Source organism: Micromys minutus (genome assembly GCF_963924665.1).
Source record: "Micromys minutus genome assembly, chromosome: 6".
In the NCBI taxonomy this organism is placed as follows: Eukaryota; Metazoa; Chordata; class Mammalia; order Rodentia; family Muridae; genus Micromys; species Micromys minutus.
This window is the reverse complement of record NC_137975.1, coordinates 55,947,931-55,963,345: the sequence shown is the minus strand read 5'-3', so window position 1 is coordinate 55,963,345 and position 15,415 is coordinate 55,947,931. Positions and strand designations below refer to the sequence as shown.

The 15,415-nt window shown below is 42.5% G+C and overlaps 1 protein-coding gene across 1 annotated transcript in view; it reads left to right on the top strand.

Moving 5' to 3' along the window:
* TAF3 (TATA-box binding protein associated factor 3) overlaps positions 1–15,415 on the top strand; it is a 144,950-nt gene that overhangs the window by 110,496 nt on the left and 19,039 nt on the right. Inside the window, exon 4 of the mRNA XM_080917822.1 lies at positions 7,968–8,050. Coding sequence (XP_080773948.1) covers positions 7,968–8,050 — 83 coding nt within the window. The remainder of the gene's footprint in view (positions 1–7,967; positions 8,051–15,415) is intronic.

Below are 15,415 nucleotides of genomic sequence, written 5' to 3'. Positions count from 1 at the left end.
AACTGGGAACTGACCTCAGGTCCTCTGAAGTGCAGTCAGTTTGTGGGCCTTAACCACTGAACCATCTCTCCAGCATAACTTACTTGTCTTTACAGTCATGTGTCATTTTATTATTGTGTTATCTTAATATGATACTTGTCGGGTTTTGAAGCACCTTCACACATTTTTTTCCCCTTCTGACATACCTGTAACAAGATCCAGCAGGTATTATCAACACTGGGGAACAAGAGACAGCCAGGAGACTGGCCTTTCCCAGTGGCCAGTCACATTCACAAGAGCCAAGTCCCTTATTGCACAGATAGTCTTCAAATTCGGAAGTATTTTCACGGAGACATTTACTAGTTGTAATTAGTCTTTTCCGTGCCATGTACCTAGAGTAACGAGCTAACTCCTAGCCATTCCAACATAGTGCCATTGTATCTGGCACCACCTTGAATTTGGGAAGCCAGGCATTGTTGAGCAGCCATTATGAATCTTAATGAAGCCCCATCCAGTGAAGCTGTTAACATCAGGCAGGCCATGCCTGTGCCTTTGCTCAGGGTCTACCTGACTCTGGAGAAGAAAAGCCCCTCAGACAGAGACTCTTCCCAGTAGCTAGACAGACTGTCACCTGGTAGAAGGTTCAAGCCTGTGTTATTTTTGATAGGTTATAGATTGGAGAAATGACAAAATGTAAACATTTATCAAAATCACTTACCTTATAAGAATTTTAAAAATAAGAAATAGAACTGTAGAGATGGACTTGAGTTCAAATCCTGCCTTATATGAAAATAAGACTGTTATACATGTATATAGGAACATGCATGGCATGTGTGCAGTAAATTTATCTGAGTAATGAAAATGGTTACAGGAATAGTAATATTCATTTTGAACTACACTGTAAAGGTGTAGAAACAGAGGAGGGGAAGAGCTGGTGTCACCTGTGGACAGCATTAATAAGGAATACAGATTAAAGGCCGGTAAACAGTAAAGCTTCTCTACATTCCTACCACAAGTCATCAAAAGGAACTGTGTGTGCCACAGATGTCCTTAAATGTGATCAGAAGACAGTAGAAGTAAGCTAAATGGGGCAGCAAGATGGTCCAGTAGGTAAAGGCACTAGCTGCCAAACCTGCCATCCTGACTGCAAACCCACATGGTAAAAGGAGAGATCCTACTTCCCACAAGCTGGCTCTCTGACCTCCACACATGCCATGGTACATGCTGACCCACACATATACACAAGGCAAATACATACATACATGCATACATACATACATACATATATATATACATACATAAATTCGTAATGATTGCATATTTCTGTTCACGAGCATGCGTGTTACAAGGCTTGATTATTTCAAACTGAGTCATGTGAAGAATTACCTTAACTACAATCTATTTATAGTATTTTAAGTGTGTTTCATAGAAAAAAATGATGATGAAAAAGAAAGCACCTTGTTACTTATGATGGTGAGACTAGACAGCTGTGTTCACAATCTCGTGTATGCGTGTGTATGCATGTACATGACGCTGGGGTTTGGATCCAGGCCCCTTATGTACCTAAGTAAGCTTTCTGTCACGAACTATGCCTGTAGCTCTACCTATAAGCAGAACCATCAGCATCAGACTGAGGCGTACATAGTCTTGTATTTCCGTGTGTCAGACTTGAGTAGAGTCCTGACAGCAGTGTCACTCAGGGCTACGTTACCATCTGTAGTCAGACAGGCACAACCTAGGCCCACAGCAGTTTCTGGAAGCTGGGTTTTGGCGATTTTCTGGTAGGTATCCCAGCCCTACCACTGCCTCACCATCAGGATCTTTTGGGGTAGGCTTTGCTTCCTTTTTCCTGTCTCTGCCTCGCCTCACCTCACATTGGGAAGAGACAGCACCACTCTGTTTAAAAACAGCTTAGCAGGCAGGGCTGTAGCTCAGTTGTTAGAGCACGTGCCTAGTATTCGAAGCTCTGGCTCCACTCCACTGCATCCATTAGGCTCTGCAGCCCTTGCCTTTAGTCTTAGCAGTCAGTAGGTAGAGGCAGGAGGATTAGAGAATCCAGATCATGCTTGCTTCCTCCAGTCTATTTGAAGCCAGATTGGGATACTTGAGACCTTGTCTCAAAACAAGCAAACAAAGAAAAGAATGTTTGTTTCCTACCTTCGGTAAGAATACTCACCATGAAAGCCATCCCGCAAAGAAAATGCTGAGCAAACACTGTTTTTTGTGATTTAAAATGTGTAGATGACTGACAGTTTAGAATGTCCTTACAAATAACTAGCAATTTTGAGCATTCGTGGATAATTAAAATAGATTTATGCTGAAAAACTTACAGACTTTAAAAAGAATTCCCCCAAACTTTGACCTGACTAATAAATTGTCTTATTTGAGCTGACACTGGCTATTATGAATGGGCTAACCTGAATAGGAGCGATACTAGCACTCTCACCTAAGAGTATATTTGTGTGATGACCTACCCCAGGCTACCCCATGAGTTAATTCTCCTAACTGCTGTGTAGCTTTGACAGCGCTGACTCTGCACTGAGAGGTCTGAGTGACATGCTGCCCCAGTGAGGGGAGACTGACATGGCTAGTCCCATCCAGCCACATCATGTGTCCTTGCTACTCAAACAGCCTACTCACATTAGTCCCTCTCCGCTCTGGCTTGTCCAGGACACAGGATGCTACTGAACAGGACGGGTTAGAAAGGCTGATTAGGGGTGAAGTGGCCAGAAGGGCTGACATCCGGAGTAAGGTGACCAAAAGGGCTGGTGAAGTGTTAGTCCTTGAAGAAACCTTATGAGCTCTTGTCTAAGTTCATATATTAAAACAGGAAAGTGATGAGCTGAGAGCCTGCTTACTTTAGTAATCAGAACTATGAGACATTCTAATGACTCTTTCATTTGTCCTCAAGCCCTTTAGTATCTGCCTGCAAATCACCATTGGCTCATTTAGACAGCTTAATACAACAGAGAATCAGCCTTACTTTTTTCTCTTTGACAACACTTCTTTTCTTCTATTTAAAACAGCATGGTTGTGTTTCTAGTCTTTCCTCATTGCTTGTCATACAGAACTAGTGAAATGAAGGGTTTGCAGTAAACAAAGTAATGCAGTAAAATGGGGGAAATGTCCGTTTCTCAGCACTGCCTCTTCTTCCTTGAAGGCGGGAATGTAAGCATTTAGGTGAGTGTGCTTGAATTTGTATACAGCTACTAAAGGCTGCCCCATCTTCCTATGAATGCACTCCAAGGGCTCCTCCTATGAATGGGCTTGGATAGGCGCTTGCTGTCTACACTGGACACCACTCATTCCATTGGACCACAGCCCAGCCTCCACAGACTGTCTTCTGAATGTTTCAAACAGCTGATGGGTATTTTGTTAGCCTGTTTCAAAAAGGAACTCATGTAAAGAGCTTAATTGAAGGACTACAAAGGGGTTACCAACCACCATGAGCACCAAGAATGCTAAGTGGTCCCATGTGGCTTTCTGTCCGGAGTATTGCAGGGGGTCTCTAACACACCTGCACAGGTGGACATCGGGACTAGTTCCTGCTAGCCTGGCTTACCCAGGCTAGTGCGCATACATGCTAGAGGCTCTTTGCTCTTTTTTTTTTTTTTTTTTTTTTTTTAATGAAAGGAGTTTAACATTAAAAAATAAATAAATAAACTTGGACAGATTAAATTGACAAAGCTGCCCATTACCTTTGTAGAAAGTCCCTGTCAAAAGATAAACTTTAAAGCTGGAACGCATGAAAGAGTTCCAAGATAGAATTTAAATTTAAACTGATTCTTTAGAGATAAGCTTTTTAAAAATCCACCTCTTTGCTTCAAGTCAGGATTTTAAAAAATAAATTTCCCCTTTAAATCTCTTGAGCGATTTTCATTTTTTGCAAGGCCGCACTGCTGGTGTCCTGGAAAAATGGAGAGTTAGGGCTTTATCAGTTGGTGCCCTGAGGTATGTGGCAAAGAAGCTAAATCCTTGAAGATTAGCAAAAAAACTGCAGCACATGGCAATAAGGGGCTTATATGACTACCAGTGTTAGCTCAGGTGAAGGGGTATTGCTTATACATAAAACTGGACAAATCCACTGACAATGTATTTTTACTTAGCTACAAAGGAGTCTTATATTGCCGGACTTTCCCTCTTTGGTGAGTTGGGAAGCTTAGTAATCCACTGTAAATGCTCTCTGCTCGCCCCATTCGCAACATTACTCCAAAATGCTGTTCTTTTCTTTTAACCCTTAGACGCTCCTCTTGGTCCAGGATGTGGCTCTGTGCCATTAAAAGATGAAGTCCATTGTATTGTTTAAGTAATCAGTCGCTGTTATCATCCGGTTTGTTGTTTTCAGGAAAGTTCGGGACAGAAATTGTTTTTAATTTGAAGTTAGAATCTCTGTCTTTATTTTATTTTGATAAGCATTCATATAGAGTTAACGTGCAAATTCAGGGAGGACGTTTATAGAAATTTTGCTTCCTGTATAGCATTAGCATCTTTATTCATCTCTTTTCCTTGAACAGAGTGGTCTTACTCCTCTTTCTCTGTACTTCCAGACTGCTTTTCAAGATTAACATGAGTTAACTTTTTGACTGAAAGTATTTAACTGCCTTATAGGTAGAGTTTCCATTGTCCTAGCAGCATGAGATAACCCTGGTTTATGTCTGCTTCCTAGTGTAGTTAATAGTTCCTTCTTTTATTACTAGAGGTGTCTGTGTAGGCAAAGTTGAGTATCGTGGTTACAGATGAACTTCAAGCTAAGGTAGCAAAATCCTATCAGATGGTGGATGCCTCTTGGTTTAAGAAACATTCATACCATTCTGAATCTGTACATTTGCATTTTTGTACACATCATTGAACTGACTTTGTTTATTTTGTTTTTGAGACAAGGTTTTTCTCTGCATCCCTGGCTTTCGTAAAACTTTCTGTGTAGACCATGCTAACCTTGAACCCATAGAGATCCATATTCCCCTGCCTCCCGAGTGCTAGGATCAAAGGCATCCATCACTGTGCTCGGCTTCATTTAACTTTGGAGTAAGTCATGAGTAGTCCACATTTTGGTTCATGTCACTTGTCGGATAATTCATGATAAAAATCCAGCTGTTTAGCTGAATAAAGGTAAAACCAAAGTTAATCTCAAGCTCACATAAATTCTCTAGCCTTCCATAGAGGAAAATGCCTTACAGCCAGCCTAGGCCTGACACAAGTGCTCATGAGTTAGTAGAAGATGCCCTGGCAAAGAGAGTGAACAGTTCTATGCAGGGTATGCACATACCGAGACCCAAAGCATGGCCAAGTCCCACGCCAGGAGCTTGAATCTGCATGATCCACTTACTAAGTTTGCAACCCCAAGCCGACTTCGGATTGTTTCTGATTCGTTGTTATACGGGGAGAATCTGCCCTTCATACCTGCACTGTGGAGTCGTGAAGATCAGTTGGATGGTGTTCACGTTATTCCTTAAATTCCATGGATAAGTCTAAGTTACAGTTGTCTCAAAGAAAAGAAACAGCCTAAACACAGTGCAAAATTTAACAATTAGTAAAGCAGAAACTTTATTTATGGTAGAGTGGAACAGCTTTGTTTTTAAAATATAAGTTCTGTCAAGTGAGGTAGTGCAGGTGTTTTATTCCAGCACTAGGGAGGCAGAGGAGAACAGATCTGAGTTTGAAACCAATATGGTGTCCGTGTTGAGTTCTAGCCAGCCACGGACTGTGTAGTGAGACCCTGTCTCTAGCAGAATGAATAAAAAATGAAGAAACAGACAAGAAAGAGAATAACAAAATGTTGTTAGCCAGAGGACAAAGAGAAGATAATTTTTTAAAGATAAGAATTTAGCACATTTAACAGTTTAATGGAGAAATGGTTAAGGACCTTCCGGAGGTCCTGAGTTCAATTCTCACCAGCCACATGGTGGCTCACAACCATCTGTAATGGGATCTGATGCCCTGGTGTGTCTGAAGACAGTGACAGTGTACTCACATACATGAAATAAATCTTTTTTTAAAAAGTAAGTTTAATGAGAATAATTTTTGGAGCCAAGAGGCTTGATGTTCTGTAAATTATGGTATGGAAGGGAGAAGGTTCCAGAAGACTAGAAGAGATGGACTTAGGGCCTGAGGATTTCCTGCACTCATGGGAAATAAAGGAGTTCACCTACCTCCAACCTCAGTATTTATACCTTTCTGCTAAGCAAAAATAAAAAAGAAATCCTCATGGGAGGATCTTGCAAGAAGTGGTGGTTTGGAATCTTTGCTTCATATTCAGGATTTAAATGTTTTTTTAAGCATTTACATGTCACTGTGGTAAACATTTAGAAAGAACAGTAAACAAAGCACATGGCTTCAGTAGTATTTGAATGAAGTAGACATCCAAATAAACTAATATTAAAGGCATCCATAAGTCACAAGTTTTCTAGATGTCCCCTACTTTCACCAAATGCTCAGGAGGCTGGATTTAAGTTGATTCTGGCAGAGAAGTAATTCAGCAGATGTTTATTGAGTGTGCCCTACATGCCTTGTGGTGTTCACCTACATGAATAGTCAGACAGACTTATGTGATGATAGGTTTGTAAATGAACTGCAGAGATATGTGCTCACGCACGCGCGCGCGCGCACACACACACACACACACACACGCACGCACACACACACACAATATATCCGTATACAAATACTTGAATGATGTAATGCACTGAACAGTACTTTATATATCCATTTTCCATACAGCCCCTACATGCTGTCATTACTGTTTCTTTCTTGGGCTACACATCTGTAGTTCAGTCTGTGTAGATAGATGTCGGGGTTGACAATGACATACAGGCTTGTGGTGTTCCAAGACACACTAACACCTGTCAGTACTCGGGACAGCCCCACACGACACAGAACTTTCCCACCCAAAACTTCCTGACTAGTCAGTTGCCCCTGACAAAGATAAGAATCTGGGAGTTTATTTGGATAAAAATAAATTTTGTCTAGTTGTTTATTCAAAACACTTATTTTACCATAAGATCCCAAATGTCAAGAGACCGTGTAATGTACATTTTCTTTCTCAAATAATTGTGAAGTCCTCAACTTTTTTAAGAGTCATTACCTTCAGCATAAATCCTTTCTAAAATGAGAAAGTGTGGCAACACACACACACAGATTCCAGTTTTTCTTACTGTGAGCCAGAATGGAACTACTTAGTGCTATAATTATACTGAGTACTTAGCTTCCAGATATGATGAAACAAATTTACAGTGAGTTTTGTATTCATCAAGACCTGTAAGTGAATGCTGCTGTATGGGGAAGATCTTACGGCAGCCTGTTTGGTTACGTTCAGTCTGGCAGTTATGGGGCTCTAGCGAATGTTCAATGGTTAGAGCACTAGCTGCTATTCCAGGGGACTCAGATTTACTTCTCAGCACCCACATTGTGGCTCACAGTGGTCTGTAACTGCATTACCAATAGATCTGGTGGTCATGTAAATACCTTTCAGATGCTATGATATCACTTTGTGTGTGTGAATGTGTTTGTGTATAAAACAAAGCAATAAAACCAAAGAAATGAACACAAACCAATAAGCTAGAAACAACCGTAGACCGTGTTGTGTGCCAAGTATCATTCAGTTATTGAAAGCATGGGATGGAGCTGGAAAGGCTTAGTTGATATGCTCCAACCATAAAGATCTACGGTTAGATGCCCAGAACCCAAGAAAAGGCAGATAACCAGTAGCATCTTGAGTGCCAACACTGGGGGCAGGCAAGACAGACACTGGAATACCCTACCCTTCAAATTGATGAATTTCTGTTTCCGTGAGAGAGAAGTCTTCAGGAAAGGTCCAGACACCATTCTGCCTCTGCCTCTCACACTCACATCTACACACAGAACACATACTAGCCATGTCTCACTATCCAGCATTTTAAGTGGCTTTATTGGGTCTGTGGGGTGAGGAAGTAAGAGACGAGAGATATTTTCTGGAGAATTTTTTTTCCTAACAAATGTACTAATTTCCACAGATAAAAGTGGAGCCCGTCATCCCAGCCCCAAGTCCAGTTATCCCCAGGTTGACGCTTCGAGTTGGCGCTGGCCAAGACAAGATGTAAGTATGAACTTTGGGAATTGTTAAGACCTAACTTCTCCATGCTGGCCAAATATATTAGGACTCTGCCAGAGCTCCAGGTATGAACACAGTCTGTTCTTCATCTGGGTAAATGCGTTTATCTTTGCTTAACATACAGGATTCCACGCTCTCTACCCCTACCTTCTCTTGTTTAAAGATTAATATATGGCAGTATTACTGCAGATTATCTGAGGTCCTGGCTATCTGAAAAATAAGAGATCGTGTAGTGAGTGGGCTAACCGCCACGTTTCACAAACACGGATGCTGTGTTAGACCTCAAGAGCACATCATCTGTCACTGGGACAGAATAAAGATTGAGGTGCTCTGTGCTTTGTCAAAGGACGTCTGCTGACTTGGGGAAAGGGTGTGTGGCTGACAGCTAGAGGCCCAGCCATTGTCTCTTGAGAGAAAATGAGGAATGTAAATCTCAGGCTTACCATTTATGGGAATCTTCACAAATCATCTTATCGGGCCATCTTTCTTTTTCTAATATTGTTTGTAAATTGTATGTGTATTTTGCCTGTATGAGTGTACACCACATATGTACGGGTGCCTGCAGAAAGGCCCGGTTTTCTTAAAAGGAAATTGTTGTCTTTCATTCATCCTCTGAGGAAGTGTTAAAATCTACAGTATTCTCAGACTCCCAAATATCAATCTCTCTTGTAAGTCATGTTGAAATACTTGCTCTGAAGAGCACACTCTGTGGCTTATCAGTGGAACTCATGAGTTTATTATTTTTTTATTTTACTTTTTCTCCAGTAAATGTGAAAGTGGAGCACTTTGCTTTGAAAACAGTCAGACACTAGAGAGAAAGCATGTGGACATTGAGTTTTCACTCAAGCTCAGCATGAAATTGGGAGGAAGACTTAAAATATATGTACTGAGTAAAGAGTGCAGTGCTTACTGGGCATGATGGTACTGTCTGTCTAGGACTCAGGCACTTAGAATGAAGCAGGATAGCCAAGGAGTCCAAGCCAGCCTGGTCTGCAATAGCAGGGCCCTATCTCAAGAACCAAAACAAGACAAAAAACGAGAAGTTGTGCTTTTTGATTGAAATTTTCCTTATTCTTATTCTGTGACAGTCTGATACACATATGAAATGCAATTTGATCACATGCAGCCCAGTCCCATCACACTTCCTCAGAGCCCAGCCCACCTCCCACCTTCACGTCCTCATTCTTTTCTCGTTTCCTTTAAGTAACCCACGGAGGTATGGCTGCTTTCTTGTGCATGGGCTTGGGGTCATACACAGGAGCAAAAGCAGCTGCCTTACCCACACCAAAAAAAAAAAAAAAAAAAAAAAAATCAACACCTCAGAGTAAACTGACAGTGGCTTCTCAGCTCTGACAGAGCCCTATGGGCCCTCCTCTTCGTCCTGGAATGCTGGCAGGAATTCAGTGATCCACCTGCTCTGAGCTCCTCGCACCCACAGAGTCTTTCACAGCCCGCACTGTACAGCTCTAATGCCCTCTCTCCACTTCTTCCACCGTGCTCCATAAGCCTTGGCGGGGAGGGACACGTGTGATGTCAGTGTCTCACTTGGGGCCCTGTCACTTCTCAGCATTTGGATGAGTTATAAGTTGCTACACTGAGTGCTACCTCTGGCCAAGGTTGAGAGAGGATGAAGAAATGAAATAAAAGGCTGAGGACATGCCTACTCCCAAAGTGTAGGGAAGACTTTTATTTTAGACGGGGAGAAAGCAGACAGAGGGAGAAGTCCATGCTGAACATGGCCTCCGAATAAACCGACGTCTGAGCAGGAGAGGCTACGCCTGGTCAGGAGACAGGGACCTGCTTAGCCAGCATAGTTGAGTCATGTAGGCATCAGGCTGAAGGAAGGGAAGCAGACGCCTGGCCCCTGGGAGGGAGAGGTTTAGGGTAGGGGCTAGATGAAGAGTGCAGGGAGGAGCCACGGGTACTATGGAAGATTCTGGAAGAGCTGGCCGGCCTCTGCTTTGCTGTGTTAATAGGCACCTCTGTTACCCATTTGTTTCTAAGACCTAGCAGAGCAGCACTAACCCATGGCTATAAACACAGATATTTACAAGGCCTTCTGACAACAGTCGGCTTAGTAAAACATCAGAAACCCCCACCACCCATGGCCTGTGACCTCCCCAGCCCTGGGCCTTTGACAGGGTTTACAGTGCACACCACTGTTATCAGTTCGCTTCATCGTAGAGCCTGTGAATTCTATATACGCGATGCTAACTGTCCTTCAGTAAAGAGTCCCTCGGGATTATGATGGGTAAGATAGAGGCCAACATCGTCTCTCAGAAAGGAAGAGCTGAAGGACAGAGTCCAGGTGGTTCTTGGTCTCCCTACATTCTCTGACTGATGTCCACATCACTCTCCGTTGTGCTAGTACACACCTAGGTGGAAGGGGGTCTCACTGCTGACAAACAGAAAAACTTCAAAACGACTGCAATTGTCTTGAGCTTACTTAGGAAGATGACTGAGCCAGGTTCTAGCTCAGCAGCAGCACTTTCTTAGCATGCACAAGCTCCAGGAAACAACTTCTCCTTGGAAATTCGGTATCCTGTCTCATTTCTCTAAGGGGATGAAATGCCCTTGTTCATCATTCAAGAGATACTTTTACCAATTCCTGTTTAGTTCCTATTTCCTCCATAGCTTGTCAGTACCAGTCTTAACTCCCACACAGAAGCTTGGCTTCTTCCCTTTGGAGAATAAGATTTTAAAAGGCATTGCTGGTTCCATTCATCTCTCTGCCCTGAAGCACCCGTTGGCAATTCTGTTGGCTGTCTGTTCTGTTTTCACCTTTCAATAAATCATTCATATTCCTGCGAGATAGGAAGATGAAGGACTGGATCCTATTACTCTGGAACAAAATGTCCAGCTTGAGGGAATTCGAATAGCCTGAGCTCTAGACAGGTCACCCTGGGAAGCGCAGTGCCTCATGGCATGCAGCTATACATGCCTGGAGAACACTGCCCGGTGCATGAGCAGTCATGATTTCACCAAAGCAGCAGAGCCGGCCGGGCACTGGACACAAACGTTAAGTGTAACACATGGCATGTGAGATTAAAATCAGAGGGAGGGGCTCAAGTCAAATAGAATCCCATATAAATAGAAATGTAATAAATATTTTGGGGGGATGGGAAGGACTAAGTCAGAGCTTAGTAAACTGTGGCCGACGAGCCATAGCCAGCCTATGGCTTGCTTTTGTATGACCTATAAACTAAGAATGGTTTTTTTTTGGTTTTAAATGACCGAAATAACGTAAAAGAGTCTGTGGGGCTGTGGTGATGGTTCAGCACTTAAGAGCGTTTGCTGCTCCTGCAAATGACCAGAGTTCAGTTCTTCACAGTCACCTGTAGCTCCTGGTCCAGAGGGTCTGTACCCATATGCCCATACACATACAATGTTTAATTAAAAGCTAAAAATAGTGTTATGCCATGAGAGTAGTGGGTGACATTCAAGTTGTAGCCCTCTTTCGTGGGCACACATGAGGAGCTTCCCTGAACATATCTTGTTTCCTGGCTACAGCAAGGGGAAAGTACAGTCTTAGCAGTATGTGTTCGCTCACTGTCTGCATGCACCTGGGGTGAGCTAATCCTCTTTTAAGGTGAAACCAAGAGAATCTGTTTTCCTTCTATCTATGTGTTGGGGAGGAGGGTTGTTTATTACTGAAGTACCAAGTCTTTTGAAATTATAAGAGAAAGAAAAAGATTTACAAGGTTCAAATTATACCCTCTTCATCGGAAGATCTTTAAGGCAATATTTAGCTTCTAAGTCTTGAAGAACTTAGGTCTTCTGCCCTTGATCCACAAAAGTACTTTGTGGTTAGAGAGGGTCCTCTGTTCTCTGTTAGTGCTCCCCATAGCAAGGCAGCAGTGGTTTGTTTTCCTTGGTCCTCCGACCCATAAAACTGTTGTAGAGGGTTCTAGGACACCAGTACCCTTCCTGACTGTTAAAACCCAGGGCAGCTTCTCCAAGACCCCAGAGCTCCCCGCAGTCTCTGCTGTGTGATTGAGGAAGCCATGCATTCAGGGGCACTGCTGAAGTCCGTAGGCTCACCATCATGCTGGGCTTTCAGCTTGCCCAGGAGCCTACTGGTCAGGATCCTGGGGTTTCTCCTGCAGACGTGACAAGGAATCCATGGGACTCAGGACAGCACAGCTGTCCTGTGTTTGTCACCCTGACCTTGCTATTTGATGGCCTGCGTTATTTTGGGCAATTTTAGAAGGGGTGGCTAACTGATGGCATCCCCCTGGTCCTCTTCCTGAAGAACACAGAGCAAAGTAACATGACAGTTTGCTAGGGAAGCTGTGTGTGATGTACATACCTTTAATCCCAGCACTCTGGGAGGGAGCAGCAGGTGGGTTTCTATAAATTTGATGCTAGCCTGGTCTTCATAGCAAATTCAGGCCAGAGGCCAGTCAGAGCTATAAAGTGAGACCTTGTCTCAAAAAACAAACAAAATTGTCAAGAAAGAAACATGACAGAATAGTGCCTGCAAGTTTTCTAAGTTTAAACATCTGAATATTTATATAATTCAAAATTCAGCTAAGCCTTCTAGGAAAGGTAATAAAAACGTAATATAAATGTGTACAAACTTTGAGGGTAACTGCTGATGGAGAATAACCATTCTTCCCTTGCATTTTTCAAATGTGCTTCTGAAGCCTGTGCTGTCACAGATGCAGGAGGAAGTATCTTACACCTCCCACCCACTCCCACATACGCTCTCTCTAAGTAGCCTAGGCTGGTCCTGAACTGGGACTGTGGGCATGTGCCCCAGCTCTGCGCCTTCACCCTTTTCCATCTGCTAGGCCACACTTCCCCAGAGAGGCTCATGATGGGGAATTCACAAACCTCCTTCCTTACCCCTCCCTCCCTCAATCCTCTGCCTGTTAGACACAATGTCTGCTCTCAGTGAGAACACTGTTCCCTCTGAGAGTTTGCAGGGGTTGCATGGGGTGTTCTGTTTCAGAGGCTTCACCCAGTTTTCTGGTTGGGTTTGAGATACTGGGGGCTGTTTCACTACTGGAGATTTCATTCTGCTCATATTTTGGTTTCCAATAGTGACTGGTCAATTTCTCCACTCCTGAGAGTTTCTTCCTTCTCTGTCCCCCTCCTGACAAAGATGCTGAAAATTTGATGCATTCTTGTTTATGCTTCACCGGGTTTGCGACAGGTTTGCATAAGTGGGGATTTATGTGATAGTTGTAGTTTCTCAATTAGTTCCATACACTGAAGCTTACAGGTCAGAAAACAGAAGGTTGGATACTTTAAAACATAAAATAAGTCTAGATACTTGTCCCTGTGTTGCCAAACTTTTGACAAGAGAAATAGAACCATAAAGAAATTAAAAAATAACCGTTTAACAAGACTTTCAAGGAAAATAAACATCCTTCTGTTTTAAAATGTAGCTAGGGACAGTATGTATGGTAGATATGTTTGTAATTCCTTGCACTAGAGAGCTGAGGCAGGAGGATTACTGCAAGTTTGAGGCCAACCTGTCTTATGTAGCAAAGCCTTGTCAGCAGTGGGCAGAGGGGGACTCCAGAAGTAAGATGAGTTCTCACCAGAACATGGGACAAGGGCGGGCAGGCAGGTGAGGGGAACAGATGCCCTCTGTGGTCATGAGAGAAGGGCAGGACCATAGCCATTGTACAGCATGGCCCTTCAGGCACAGAAGGCCTCTGGTTTTCTAATTTCATATTTTCCCCTTTCACAAAAAAACAGAAACAAAATTGTTTGGTTTTGATTTTGATTCTTAATTGAGGTACCATGAGTTATCTTTCTTTTGCCCTTCTCTAGTGAACTTATATGGAAATGGAACCATTCCCTAGATATTTCCCAGGCTTTAAGGTAACTAACAGAAACAATGACAAAACAAAGCTTTAAGACTGACCATATTCACATTTTGTAAATGCAGCTTCAATTTTTTAAAAGACTGTCTGCAACATTAAAATGACCTTTTTTAATTTATTTTTTTATTCACTTTACATCTTACAGTACCCCTCCTAGTCACCCCCTCCTACAATCCTTCCCTCCATCCCCCCACCCCTTCTCCTCTGTGCTGGTGCCCCCCACCCTCAACTATCCCCCTGGCATTTTAAGTCTGTGAAGCTAGGCGCTTCCTCTCCCACTGAGGCCAGACAAGGCAGCTCAGCTAGAAGAGCATTTCCCATGGATAGACAACTGATTTTGGGATAGCCGCTGCTCCACTTGTTCAGGACCCACATGAAAACCAAGCTGCACATCTATGCCTGTACCTCTTTTTGATGCTAAGCATTGTGACTGGTGGCTTTCCTGGCTGCCAAGTGACTGACAGGCCTGTGAGATCCTGTCTTCTCTGTGCTCCCAGGTCGTCTCAGCTCCCTCATCACAAAAAGGCAGTTAGATGGCTGTTTATTTGAATCATCAATTGTTTTGTAGGTCTTTGGTTTTTGCTTTTTGTTTTTCCAGAAAGCTCTGGCCTTCATGTGTTACATTACTCTTCTTTTCACCAACCTAGGATTATGATGAAGTCTAAATTTAATTTCTTCCTCTGGAGCATTGTAGTTTGCTCACAAACACCAAAAATGTAGTACATATATTTAAGAGAAAAACTAGTCCGCTGTCAGAACATCCAGCTTTGGCTTTGGGGAAATGCTTTTATGGCCCAGTAAAACAAGTGGAAAGATTACAATCAAAGCATTTCCATCTTGCTTGTAAACAATTACAGCAGTCCTTACAGGGATGCCACATTAGAGGACTGAGGAAAATTTACTGAATTCCATTCTAATGCAATTAGAGCTAATTTTGTTCCTTAAATGAATAAAAGGTCAGCCAGTAAATCTAGCTTATCTGGAGTCCAGACTTCAATAAATTGTTTTATTTAATTTGTTGTAAAAGATCTTATCCTTAATGGGTCTAGGTCTTATTAGTTCACTTGGGTTTTAAAATATTTATGACCACCTTTTTAGATATGATTTGAATGATAGTTGGAAAGTTTCTCTCCACAGCTTTATCAAGGCCCAACATCACTAATTGAATGAATATAGGAAGGTACTTAAGATTTGTTATCTGAAAAAAAAAAGCTGATGTGAACTTCCAGAATTTAAATGTTCTTTAACCTGTGACAGGCAGAGATAATTTAGCTGTATCATGGTAACCTTTCGGCTACTATCTGATTATAATTCTCTCTAAAGATCAACCTGCTCGCAGTTCAGGTCTTTATAAAACAACAGATGCCTGGGGACAGAAACATTTAGACCTCCTGTTATGTCATTTGCATTCTATGTTTCTGTCTACACTGTGGTAGACTCAGATACTTGCGTAAAGATTTTTGGATACATGGAATAACTTGTTTCTTGTCCTTTTCCACACCCACCTCAGGAG